Here is a 13,623-nt window from a genome sequence, read left to right as displayed (position 1 = left end):
TAGATTATTAAAGTCTATGATACTGGAAGCAACTAGTTTCTAATAGAAGGAAACCCAGGAGACTAGAAGAAACATTATGAAGCCTTTGATCGTTGCAGTGGAAAAATACACATGCATGGCTCACACTATCAAAACTGGGTCTATTTGCAGTGGGTAATCAATTGCTAACTTGTGTAATAAATGTCCCCAGTCTCTTACTGGGTTTGATAAATTCTTGTGATCAGTATCAGAGCATCTTCTCATTTCCAGCACCTTCTCTCTTTTCATTCTCCCTTAATACTCCCTTAACCTCCAGTGCCTCTAATTTTGCATTCATGAAGAGGGAAGTCAAAATGAAGCCCCATCTCTGATGTGCAGAAATACATGACTCTCCAGCAGTCACCATACATTTTTCTGCCATCGTGCAGTTTTCACTTGCCAACCAGCAGATTCATGTTTGAGTTGATTCAGCAGGACTGCTTGAGACCTGGCGAGCCCAGTCTCCACTGCATATGATAATACCACATTCAGAATGACAGTGGTCTAAGCCTCAGGGCAGGAAATGCTTCTTGAGATTCATTCAATTGATGTTTAACTGAATTTAGCCTAAGGTACGAGAAAAGTTGCTGATGCTTTCAAACATGTTTAAACATTTTAATATTGTCTTGGCGTGTCAGCCTGAACTAGAGCACTCCTAGGTGAAAAATGCAGTGAAATCCTGTAATTACAGGACCAGAAATTCCAGAGCTTTCAATGCGAGCCCTCTGCTTGAACTTCTTAATTAAACATGCTTACATTCCTGACAATGTTTGTACTTTCCACAGTATTGGTCAGTTTGTTGCCCATGATATGAAGGCATAAAAGAAATAGAATATATTGTTTCCAGATCTCAGGCTGTCGTTTGATTTATTGCAGATAATAAAATACATCCATGATCATGAGCTCAGTGATCGATTGCTGCATCAAGGCACTCCCCCCACCCTCTAAACAAACAAACAAAAACAAACAAACATAACTTAGGAATGTCAGACAACAAAGACTGATTACTTTCCATATTACTGTGGATTGGCTATGTGGCTCCTCTGTGAGTTTTTCCAGGTCCCCCACGGGCTGCATTCACCTGGGGAGCTCTGCTGGGCCAGCTGAGATAGCTGAGTCTCGCTCTCAAATAGTGTTTCATCTTCTAAGAGGCTAGACCACGCTTTCTCTCAGGATGGAGATCGCAGGCTTCTCAGGGCAAAAGCAGACGCTGCCAGGACTCTTGAGACCTATCCTGGAAATTACGCAGTAGCACTCTGCTCATCAAAGCTAGCCCAGCCTCAAGGGCTTGAGAAATAGAGGCTTGGCAGTAGGTGCAGTGATGACATATTCCAAAGAGGTGTGCATAAGAAAGTGAGAGGAATTTCTGGCTTATTTTGCAACTTAAAACAAGCATGTCCATACATCATGAAATCTGCATAGCTTGTATGCTAAACGGCTTTTATGTTTTATTTTAGTTTACTATTATTATTTTTTTTTTAATGTCGAAGGGCACACTGCATTCAAGGTATTTGCTTTGCTTTTTGTTCTCTTTCCTTGATTTTCAGCCTCTTAGTCTTAGGTTATCTTATTCCTAATTTTTGACATCTTTAAAATGGAACTCTTTTATATGTTGTAGCCCATGCAGGCAAAGCAAGACGGCAGCATCTTTGGGGCAAGTCTCTTTCAAGTCAAAATGACTGTGAGGTTGATCTGTTTCGATTATAAAGATAATTGCAAATAACAGAGCATTTGCCCTTCAGTTTTGAGCAACTGTAATGACACATACTGAATGAATCTTCTCTGGCAAAGTCTTAATAAAGAAGTGTTGGGGGATGTCTGAAACAGAGTGATCAGTGACCACTGTATTTTCCTACGTAGATGGTAGCTCTGGTATATTGCAGAGTCTATCAGCATAAATCCATTAGTACTACTGGAAAAGTAACTCAAAATACATTCTTTCTTGATTGATAACTGCTACTAAGCCCACAGTATGTTATCTGAAACCCTTGGGTACAAATACATCTTAAAATTCAGAATCCATCATATACTAGAAAAGGTAGTATCATGCATGTATATTATTTTTAAGATCTAAGAGTCTGAGAAAGTGCCCTTAATTAAACACTATTTTTCCTGTAAAACATATAAATACTCACACTATGTGAGATAAATAAAGAGGAAAAATAACCTTGTATTGAAGGTCAGATTTGTTGTAAATTTATGGGAGAAGAAAACACTTTGAGTTTTCAAAGCTTTTTTTGAGGACTGAATTATGGATAAGGGATTGTGCACCTGAAAAATATCTAATGTTTATTGGAGTCCTATTGTGCATCAGGAATTATTGCAAACACTCTTCCTATGTTAATGTATTTAATCCTCACAATAATCCTAAGAAGTTAATTCATTCTTCTGCCCCTTATAAGGATGAAGAAATTTAAATTAATCAAGCAACTTGTTCAAAGGTACATATTAAGTGACAAAGTTAGGATATGAATCCAGGGATCTTGGCTCTGGAGCCTATTCAGTTAATTTCCATTTCATTCATGGAAGACTCCAGACAGAAAAAACACAAACACAAACACAAACAAAAAACTACTTTTTAAATCTCTCCAAGCGCTACCACCAGCTATTTACCTAAATTTTACACTGCACCAGACACCATGCTCTAAACTTTATACACATTAACTCTTTATCCCCATAATACATGGAGGAGTGGGCATCATTATGTTGCAGATGAGATGCTCGAGGCTTAGAGAGGCTCAGAGAAAGTATGTCCAAGGTCACACAGCATATACATGATGGGCCTAGAATCACACTCAGCACTGTTGATACTCCCAGTCTCCTGTTCTTTCCCTGAGTTCCACTCTCCCTTGAGGGAAGCACTCAGGAGATATAGATGAGACTGAAATAAGGGTTGGTTGATAGGTAATCCTTATATCTTCTTCTAATTGGTTGGATCAAGTGATTTTGTTGCCAGTGATTAAGTTCTTATCTCACTGCAGAAATAATCCAGAGGTGGAGGTTAAGAAAGTAAAGGGGGACTTATTAAGGGATGGGTAGTCCACTCTCCAGGGGACAGTGGGCAGGCTCAGGTGAGCAACTGCCCTGAGTTTCTTTGGCAAGTTGGTCACATGGCGTGTAAAAATGAATGGGTGGAATATTGGCTGGGGAGGGAAGGGTTTGGGGTATTTTCCCTGAATTGTATCCCAACTCCACCTTCCTGAAGGGAAGAGGAATTTTTGCCCTTATTTAGTCTGGATCAGAAGTGTCGTGGCATTGCTGCATGATGGGCACCTCTAATGTGCAAGACTAATTTTATTAAAATGAGGGCATAATGAGCAAAAGGTTACATTCAGATACTGGAGATTCCTACTTTTTCCCCCTTTCCTTGTCAGCCTCCAGGCCACTTGTCACCCCAAGATGTGTCACTGCTTATCAGCCTAGAAGTTCTTTCTCTGCCCAAGGACCCCTGTTGTCTATATGATGTATGGTTTCTGCATTTGGCCTGTGCCCCTCCTCTTTTGCCCAACTCCTACCATTTGTCCTGAGTCCCCTTTCTCTGCTCATATCTAGCTATCTGCCTGCTCTAACAATTTTGTGATAAATTAGAACACTATTTAGGAAACTTAACCCCTTTGTTGTAGCCCTGGGTAACACTTACTTGCATAACTGTAAATTTCCCCAAGCTTTTGGGTATTTAGAGGATCACAGACTGCTTGTCTAAGTCAGTGATTTCTACCTTCTCCATGATCTGCTATGTGCTTACCTTTCTAATCTTCCTAAATCCCCTAGTCAAAAGGCGGGGATCTTTAGGTCATTTATTTAAAAAAAAAAAAAAAAGCCAAGTCTAACTCAGTACACACTTCTGGATCTCATCTGCTCACACCTGAACTTTACTGACTACAATAATAGTTTTCCAATAAAAAGTTGTATTTAATCATTTTTTTTCCTCAGATCTATTATATAAGGCAAAAATAAATCATTTTCTGACAGCTATTTTAAGATAAAGCACTTGATGTAATCATCTTAGTGAAAGAGATATTTTCATTTGGATTAAAGAAAATAAAGGTAATGTTAAAATACTTGTTGGAAAATCAACAAAATTTGTTTTTCTTATTTTTGTTCATCCTTCTGTAAAACCCTTTCATAGTCCACCAGATTCCACCAGAATTAGGTGTATCTCTAGAAAAAGAAATCTTCTGATAACAGGAAGTCAAGATATATACAAAGAAAAATAAACAGTTGAAAAAGAAAAAAGGGAAGAGGTGCCTATTTGTGCTTTTTTCTCTCCCGAAGAAGAGAGTAACACAATTTTTATTTGCAAAATTTTGTCAAATACTGTTAAGAATGTGCTAAGTGCACAAGAAAGACATGAATGTCGGAGATGTCTACATGCTGATTAACAATCCATTTATCTCATGGGGTCAGGGAATTAAGTAGTTTGTATATTAAAGAAAGAAGCAATTATGCATATAGCTTTAAATATCTGAGCTTAAGACAAACAAAAGAAAAGCTCATTGGAAGTGTTTTAAAACTAAGGGCAACATTTTCATGCCTTCTTTTAGGAAATGGAAATATCCTTGTATCTTCCAGCCCCAAACCCAGAATAGGATTCTGGCAAAAGGCGTAACTCAGTCTATCAAAATCTTTACTGGTGCAGAGCTATCTTTAAGAGCCTTAATGATTCCAGGGCTCTCCTATAATAACTGATGCCTCTAAGGTTTCTGGATGGTGTAGGACAGCTTCTGGAAACTTCAAATGCCTCCGTAAATCTGGGCTTTCCTTTTTACTTCTAATGATGCTACGTATTGTCTATTACTTCTTGCTGAGGTCGCTGTAAGAGTATCTCACCACCACTTGTCTACCCTGCCTCATAAGAACAAATGCACTTCATTTTAGAGAAAGAACATGACTTCTTAAATTTGTTATAATTTTCTCCACTTTGGGAAAAGCATAGTTTTAAGAAGGTTGAATTTTTATTTCGTTAAGTAGTAAAATGGGTGACTTTGTGGCATCTGTTTCCCGGGCTGCTCAGATAATTTTTTTTTGTATTTCTTTGAAGATTGTAGCCTTTCCTTATGGCTTTGGGTAGCAGTAACTGACCTCTAAATAACCCTGCTGTTACATTTTAAGAAGGAGTGATATGGTGTTATGGGAAACACTAAAGTGAAAGTCATAACACTCGCTCTTTGGCCTCAGCTCTCTGAGAGTCTGGACCCCTCACTGCGTCCGTCTTCCTTACTGTTGGGTTGAGGTGATAAGTAAAAGGGATGAAGTGTGGGGAAGTATTTTATACGTTATAACTTGTTTGCTAATATGACAGCTTTAAACCATGTACTTTCAAGAGGGAAATTAACATTATCTCTATGAAAGGACTTCAACTTTTCAGAGTGATGTAATGTTTCTAGTAAATAGCATAACCAGGTGAAAATGGAAAACTCTGCAATTAATGCTAAAGGGACAGCAAGATCTGATGAATACTACTTCTTTCAGTTTTCTCAAGATTTGATCTGACTGAGTGTGTGTGTGCGTCGTGTGTCGGGGGACCTCTAAGGAGCTGACTTTGTTATGGAAAATACTGCTGGAGAGTTGCATTATGTATCAATAAGAACATTTTACTTTTTGAATTGATTTACTCAATACCAACTGAAAAGGGTTGTGATTAACTGTTTTCCGTCTTCACTAAAGTTAAAAATTCAACGGAAGAGTACTCAACTAAAGTGTGATATAATGTTCTTAGGTATCAAAAACACATCCTTCAAGGAAAGACTGAAAGACTCAGAGGGATTAAAATGGAAGATCTGCTTTTATAATCCCACAACAAATGGAATATTTTAAGAGTTTATCATTTATGGAAGGGAGAAAGATGTGTATCTGACGATTCTGTAAGACCCTATGTAATTTCTCTGTTTTAAAAGATGTATAACATCTACTTACAGAATTAAAATAAGAAAGTACAGAAACACAGAAAAGTACTATTCCACTCATGCCTTCCCTTAATAGGTTGCATCATAATATAAATTGCATTTGTTAATCATTGGCATTTCTTTTGAGGATTCATTTGACTCATCAAGGTTGGAAGTTTTGATTGCTTGTGATGAATCTCTTATAGCCTTTCTTGATTATTTTCTAAATTTGATGACAAACACTGCAACATGTCTCAGCCAATTAGGCTTGTCAACTTCTACTGTGGTCCCCAATCAAGTCTTTGACTTTGGAAATGACAAGAGATCCTTATTAAAAGTCAAGCTTCTTGGATAGAGATGTGGCAGCCCACATGTGGCTGATGGCAGAGAAGACAAGCTGCCTTTCATTAAAAGCAATAAGAGGAAACCAGTTTTAGCAGGCAATAATCCAGACTATGAAGTAAAAGCTGAGGGAAGGAATTGAAGATTATCTCACTCCTAGGTGATTGGAAATTTAGTCAATCTCTATGAATATAATATTTTATGAGCTATAGGAAATTCAGGTACACAAGTTAAGGACAGCAGGTAAGGAGAGGTGCTAGAGTCTTCATATAGGTCTATCAGCTCTTTATAAATGCATCTCAAAGAAAGAAAAAAAGTGCCAAGAATTTCAAACCAGAAATACAGATTAATCCCCGAAAAGCAGCAACCTGTGTAAGTCATTGTATAAGGAAACTGTCACATGTTTGATACTTAAGTAAACTGAGAGATGATGGGAGACCATTCTGGATCCCTTCAGCAGGGAATGACAATTACGTTCTTAGAGATTTTTCCTATTTTGGTAGCTAAATTTCTGATTATTGTCTTGTGTCCTTGATAGGCACTGTTATAAGAGAAAAAGAAAAGTTTGAACTTGTTAAAGCAATAAAGAAAGAAAAAAAAAAAGGACTGTTTGGAATACAATGTAGATCTTATCTTACACTCTGCATTTTTATAAGGTTTTTCTTTCTTCCTATTCAAAACATTTAGGTCAGCTTCAAATATACAAAGTATCCCAAGATCGGAAATATTCCCAAAGAACTTAGTTTGCTGAATTAAACTAACTAGATTACAAAGCAATTCATAAAATTTGTCAATAGTTTGATTTTTTTAATGTATCTCAAATATGTGCTTGAGAGACAGAAGGAATTTAGCATAAAAAGTAAATAGGAAAGTACCTTTTATTTTTCTTTTGATGATAAAATTGATAGGATCTTCCCAACTGAGAGTCAAGCAGCAACATGTACAACTACATAAATAACTATTTTTGCATTTTACCTTTGGAAAAGAGAAAAATAATTCTAGATTTCCTGTGAAGAACACTGGCATTTCCTTGCTGAACTCTGAGCACACAGCATAAAAATCTCTGGCCACAGTGGTTCAAAAAAACAATGGGCTGACAAATAACAATACTTCAGTTATCCATCCATCACTGAAAAATAAAGATGCAATGTTGGACTGGCTTGATTTAGAAACTTTGGCAAAGTAAAAGTTCTAAAATATACTACACAAATGGTAACCAAATAGGAAAATCATTAGAAACTACAGTGGATGGTGTGTGGAGACAAAAGCAGAGAGTGTAACTATATTGGGAATAATTTAAATTACCCTCTTTTCTATTTTAAACCAAATTTACCCAGGATGCATTTGCAAATCTAACTGATTTCATTTGTTGTGAATATATTTGCAGAGGTTAAATTTTGTCAGTCCTTTTAGTCCCAAGCTTTGCAATAAAATGATACCATATGATAGCACAGTCATATTACGTTCTTTTGTTTGCCTATAAAAGAAACTATAAAATATATTAAATAAAACCCTAGAGGTTATTTTCTTAGAATCTGTTGAGGTGAAGCAGGTTTTTCTCTCTCTCACTCTCTTTCTCAAAGAAAAACAAAATCTGTTAAAAAATTTTTATAATAGAAAATATAAAACTATTGTCCAAAGACAGACCATATATAATGATTTTAATTACACATACAAGTAAATCTTAACTGCCATCTTTAATCCTGATCCCTGAGAACTCTCTAGATATAACTTAGCTTTATAAAAATCGAAGACAATTCCGCATTCCATTAGGCAACACCATTAATTAGGAGGACATGCCATTTCATCCAAATTGTAGACACTTGACTCGATTTACCCAATACATTGCATTTCACATAATATTTCCATTCAGCAAACACACTGGCAAATGTATTTCTACATGAACACTCAGGGGACTATCCTACAGCACATGTTAGGTCATTAACATGGTGGGGGGGAGGGGGTGTGGGCTAGGCGGGTAGGTGGTACTGTCAGTATGCTCACACCTGTAATCCACCTGTACTGTGCCTTTTTAAACTTTTGAACCACATAATGTGTTGTCAGTTCAGGTCCTCCTTTTGAATCACCCTGATGTTTTAGAATGTATTTTAAAATATAAGGTTTTGCATATTTGCATTCTATGAATAATGTATAAGCAGGAAGGAATCCAATTGGCAAAGGTACATGATTTCTGGGATAATTTATAAATCCAGAAAATTATCTATTTGGGTTTAATAACTTTTCTTCTGCGTGTGGAAAAATTTATACCTATACAAACAGACACACATACTTTATTTCTGCTTGAGAGTATACACACGTCCCTGTCCTGCAACAAATGCATATATACCTGTCTGTTCTACAGACCTAAATTTTATCTGTCCATTCCTCTCTTTCTATAATATGTGATGCTTTTGCAAAACCTTATCTTTAATGGATGTGAAATAAAAACTGTTCTATGGGATGATGAATTGCAGGGTGTTGGGAAAAAAGGGAAATAATATGCTAAAGGAAATATATACGTAATATAACATTATGTTCATGTATGTCCCCCCTTCCAATTTCATAAAGGTCAGGAAAGCCTTTTGAGAAATGGCCAGCTTTAACGGCTCCCTCTCCTTGGCTTTCAGATTCAAGACCTCTTCCAGATGTAGCCCTGACCGGGAAGTGTACCCGCGAGTGTGATGAGTACGGCCACTCCGACTCCTGCTGGATGCCAGTCCGCACTTCTCCGGAGAGGAAGAAGAGCCAGCCCAAACTCTCCACTTTCATGCCTGTCGATGAACGAGGAAGCCAGGAAAAGCTGGCCAACGGCGAGGCCGCCATCATGGGCGACCGCAACAGAAACCTCCTGAACAAAAAGTTAACCTCATCCTACGAGACCTTCAGTGCAGCTAGTTTCAGCAAAAATGAGGAAGCCAACACTGAGGATATTCCCCTTACCAAAACAGGGGAATACAAGCCATCTCCTGTCAACACTCTCACTAGAAGAGAAGTTTACCTGTAGGCTGTAAAGAAGCAACCACAAATTTCTTTTCACATATGAGAAGGAGAATAAAGGGGCAAAAAAAAAAAACAAAAACAAAAACAAAAAAACTTACAAAGCAAAACCGTGTAATCACAAGAGGGGGCTACCAAAGAGACAGAGCTTTGCCCGCCACTTCTGCCTCCAGATCAGGCCGTTAGTGAGTGATACTGTGCAGCCTGATTGTAATGTACAATGTAGAAACCATCCTTGTTACTTGCATGTTTAACCCCCTCACCGATTCCCGACACCCGATCTCTCTTCCCCGCCCCCCTCCAAAAAACAAAACAGCAGCAACAACTACAGGAAGACGGTTGCAAGGTTCATTCCTGGTAACAAGCCTGATCAGCAGAACACAACGCACTCTCATTATCCCTAAGCTGAAGCATGATTTTAGTCACTTTGATTTAGTTCGAATGTCATCTGGTTGATCAAAAAGAGCAGTTCAGGTAAAAAAAAGTTTCAGACACGATCCGAATATGATTAATCACCATGGAAGGCAATCCCTCAAAAATGATAGAGTTCCTTTAAAGGTACAAACCTTAGGGAGGAGGACTCTATAAGAAGCCCTTGGGGGAAGATCACAGCTTTAATATTCCAACAAAGGCTGAGAGCTAAACAACACCCAGTTGGAGATTGCAGTCCCAAATCAGCGTATGTCGTTTTTCTCAAGTCAGGAGCATCAACTTCAATCACATACATTTATTGAATATTCTTAGTACATGCACAATCTTGACTACATGTATCAATTACACTAGTCGTAACTTGTAAAAATTATATATATATATTTCAGAACAGCATCACTATTATCAACTAACTGGAACAATTGTGTCATTAAAAGGCCAAAGATCATATGGCAGATCAGGGAAATCATGAAGTAAATTTGGTCTTGACATGGAAATCCATTAAGCAGCAAAAGCAACTGAACCCAGGCACCCACAGAAATCCTCATATGCTGGTTTATTTTACATAATCTCTATACCCAGAAAAACATGCATTTTCTTTTAAAATGGATTTTTGAAAGTTCAGAAAATGAAAAGTCAATGAGACATAGTTTTGGTATTATAATAGGCAATTAGTTGAGGTTAAAATTTAGTTTCAAAAATATTATCAGGAAAGATTCTACTTTTTAAAATCATATCTGTGGGTAGGTAGAGAAGGAAAGATGCATTGGTGAATAGTCTTTAAATCCACTATTATCATTTTAGAATCCAAGTTATGCTTGCTGGTCTTATTATCCATATTTCAAATTATCAAGTGCATTTTTACGTGTTCAGTGCACACTTCCATGTAACAAAAGTGCATTAATTTTGAATCCTGTGCAATTTGGCACTATTTCAAGACTCACAACTTTGAAGCAAGATGACACCCTAATTGACTTGTCACTAATGTGGTTGGAAGGTTATTTAATATATCTCTTAAAACCAGTCTAGACTGAACATGAAAGAAATGAGTTCTGGGCAGTGACATGTCTGGTGGTTTGCCCATCTCAAAGATGAGACATAGGCAGTTTTTTCAGTATAATATAAAAAATTAAAAAAGAATATGCAGATTTTGAGTCACTGGCTCTATGGAGGATGATCTAATATGGTTGGAAATTGAGCTGGGACATTCAGACAAAAGTGACAATCCAGGGACAAACTAGGGGATAACAGGTGAAGAGAGTAAACGTTCCAGTCACTGAATGTTTGGAATAAGACGTAGCCTTGACGGCTCTCTAGCGAACTGTAGAAATAATGTAGCTTTGGGTAGTTTCATGCTTTGCAGTATTTCTTAGTCAACAAGGTGAAGCAGCCTGGAATGAAGGTTGTTAATTCACTCTAGGTCATCAATGCTTATCTTTGAAAATCACTTCTCTGTTTGGTGGGGTGTTCTTCCGGGGTCATTTCCTTATGCTCTCTCTTAAACGGAGTTTTCATTTTGATGTTAGTTTATGTATAATAGCTAGGATGAAAGAAGATATGTAATTGAAGAAACAAAAACATTGGACTAAAATATCAATAATTGAACATGTTTATGTTTGATTATTATTTACATTATGGAAAGATGCAATTGTAGTACTTTGTTAGGAAACTGCATTAAAGCAGTTCTGCCTTGTATAATCTGTAAGTACCTATTAAGACAAAATACTTCTAAAGATACTTATGAAATGTATACATATTTTTCTTGCACGTTACAAAAGAAATATTCAATTGCTTAACACAGGTGTTCAACAGATTCTTTTAATGCATTTTTTTTCTTTGTTTCATGAGACACTTGAAGCATTTAGATAGCTCACTTCATTCTATCTTAAAACCCTTCTGTTGTCTATGAAGCTAATACGGGTCATACGGGACCTTTGGATTAATTGGATCCACATTCCCCAATGACGTTTGCACCACATTCAAGACAGCCATGTTATTGTCATTTAACTCGTGAGCCTCTTTAGAACTAAAATGGGTGTGAAAGAATAAAATTCAGTGTACTGTAAGTATTCGCAGTAATTCTAGTAGAATTAGCTATCATAACATGTTTATTATTATAATGAGCTGGCATGACACAGAAATATATTTTGTGTTTGTATGACTTTTATTTTGAGTAGGTTAAATCTGGTGCCACTCCATATATAGAGTGCTTTTGAAAAAAATCAATAAAAAAGAACAAAAAAAAAAAATAAATGAGTGAATGCAAAATAAGCAACTGTGCCTTTTATACCTGTTATTATGGTAGAAAAACGGTTGTTGGGTTTGGACAATGAGGGGAAATGGGCTATTCCCAACTTTTTTGATCCTGTATATTTATCCATGTTTATTTTCTGAAAATAGTAAATAATATATTAAAAATTTGCCTTCTGACAAACTCAGATAGTGGACCAGTCTTAAATATCATTCATTCATAAAACAAAATCAAGGCATTAATATGGGCTTCTTAATTCCAACTAGAAGGCTAAAGCATTTATTGTAATAGTAAAACAGAGAGAATCAGGGTGAAGTCAGTCCATTTTGCAAGGTAAAATACTGATTTACCATTTCTATTCTTTCTTCTTTTTGTTATTTTTCTTTTAGCTGCTGTCTCATTTTGGTTGTACAGTATATAAACCATAACTGTTTCCTGTGCACAAGAAGCTCAGTGAACTTTGCATGCATTATACATTAGGACACACTTATAAATTGAGTAACTATATACATTTCAGCGTATTAAAACGTCTGTAGCTTCAGTCTAAAACCTAAGGTTCATTCTGAACCTCCAGATACCATTTCTGTACAGTTTCTGACTGGCCTGCTGCCTGAGTTTCAGAAAACAAGGGAGGCATTATTTTTATGGGAAGAAAAATTAAGATGGTACTGAAGATGTCTGGCTGAAAGGCTACCCTAGGAAGCTGTCCTATAGGAAAATAAAACACAAAGAGCAGAAGAAACTGCTAAGAATCAAACAGCTGTCCTAAAACAGGCACGAGAAATCTGAAGACATCAGTAGTTTTAGGTATATTGTATCAGTGATAAATATGCAATGTGTTCTTAAGGGGAAAAAAAAAAGGAAAAGAAAAGAAAAGAGTGAAGATGATCATGAGTAAAGTAAAGATCAGTTGTGACCTGGGCGGAGGTATATATAACATCCGGAGGAAGGCATCATTTTTTCAGCTACCTAGGGTTTACTTTCAGATGACTTTTCCTACGTTTTAAAGCACTTGCATTCAGTGTGGTACGATCCGTTTGTAATGTTAATCATTGACTATTGTTCTGCTACTTGGATGTTGATAGTGAAGCAGAGAACAATTTATCATCGTTTATTACGAGTCACTATGCACGTAACTATGCTAAACATGGCGAAATGTATTAAACACTCGTCCAAATATTTATGAAATACTTTACATAATTTAATTTGCTTTTGTACAGTTTTATGTAAATAAATTGCTTGTCATTTTTGTCTCTGCAAATTAAAATATAACATGGTCAAATGGTTTAACACTTGTAAGTGTACTTCTCTGTTGACAGGTAATTCCGTTTTGATCGGACTAGAAGTGAATGGATGCATGGACCAGTTTGATTTAGAATGGCTTGATTTCTGCTAAACTAAGATGGAGTAAGGAAGATGATGCTGCAGTAATTGTTAATTCTGAGGGCACTGGGCATAACTGTTATATTACTTTGCCTTATAATGGAGGAGAACTTAGATTCTTCAGTTTCACCAAAATAATTCCTGAGATAGTTACCCAGCTGGCTTTGAAATCTTAAGTGTACAGTAAAAGAACTTATCAGTAATGTAAAGATTGATTTTTTTTTTTAGGTGTCATCTTGAGAAATTTCACATTTCAGATAAAATTAATTCTGAGTCAAAATTATCTTTGTAAAGGAAATGTTTGTTTTTAATATAAAA

General features: G+C 36.5%; 1 protein-coding gene across 12 annotated transcripts in view; it reads left to right on the top strand.

Annotated features, from left to right (window-relative positions):
• Positions 1 to 13,212, top strand: part of PCDH7 (protocadherin 7) — a 387,317-nt gene extending 374,105 nt beyond the window's left edge. For 8 of the 12 annotated variants that reach the window (XM_074349473.1, XM_074349470.1, XM_074349469.1 and 5 more), the window contains one exon: positions 8,873 to 13,212. In XM_074349473.1, coding sequence (XP_074205574.1) covers positions 8,873 to 9,249 — 377 coding nt within the window. In that variant the 3' untranslated portion in view covers positions 9,250 to 13,212. The remainder of the gene's footprint in view (positions 1 to 8,872) is intronic. The other 4 variants (XM_074349501.1, XM_074349482.1, XM_074349477.1 and 1 more) reach the window with 2 other exon arrangements.
• The last annotated feature ends 411 nt before the right edge of the window (positions 13,213 to 13,623 follow it).

This window comes from Camelus bactrianus, chromosome 2 (genome assembly GCF_048773025.1).
Source record: "Camelus bactrianus isolate YW-2024 breed Bactrian camel chromosome 2, ASM4877302v1, whole genome shotgun sequence".
In the NCBI taxonomy this organism is placed as follows: domain Eukaryota; kingdom Metazoa; phylum Chordata; class Mammalia; order Artiodactyla; family Camelidae; genus Camelus; species Camelus bactrianus.
The sequence above is the reverse complement of the archived record's forward strand: the minus strand, read 5'-3'. Positions and strand labels throughout refer to the sequence as shown.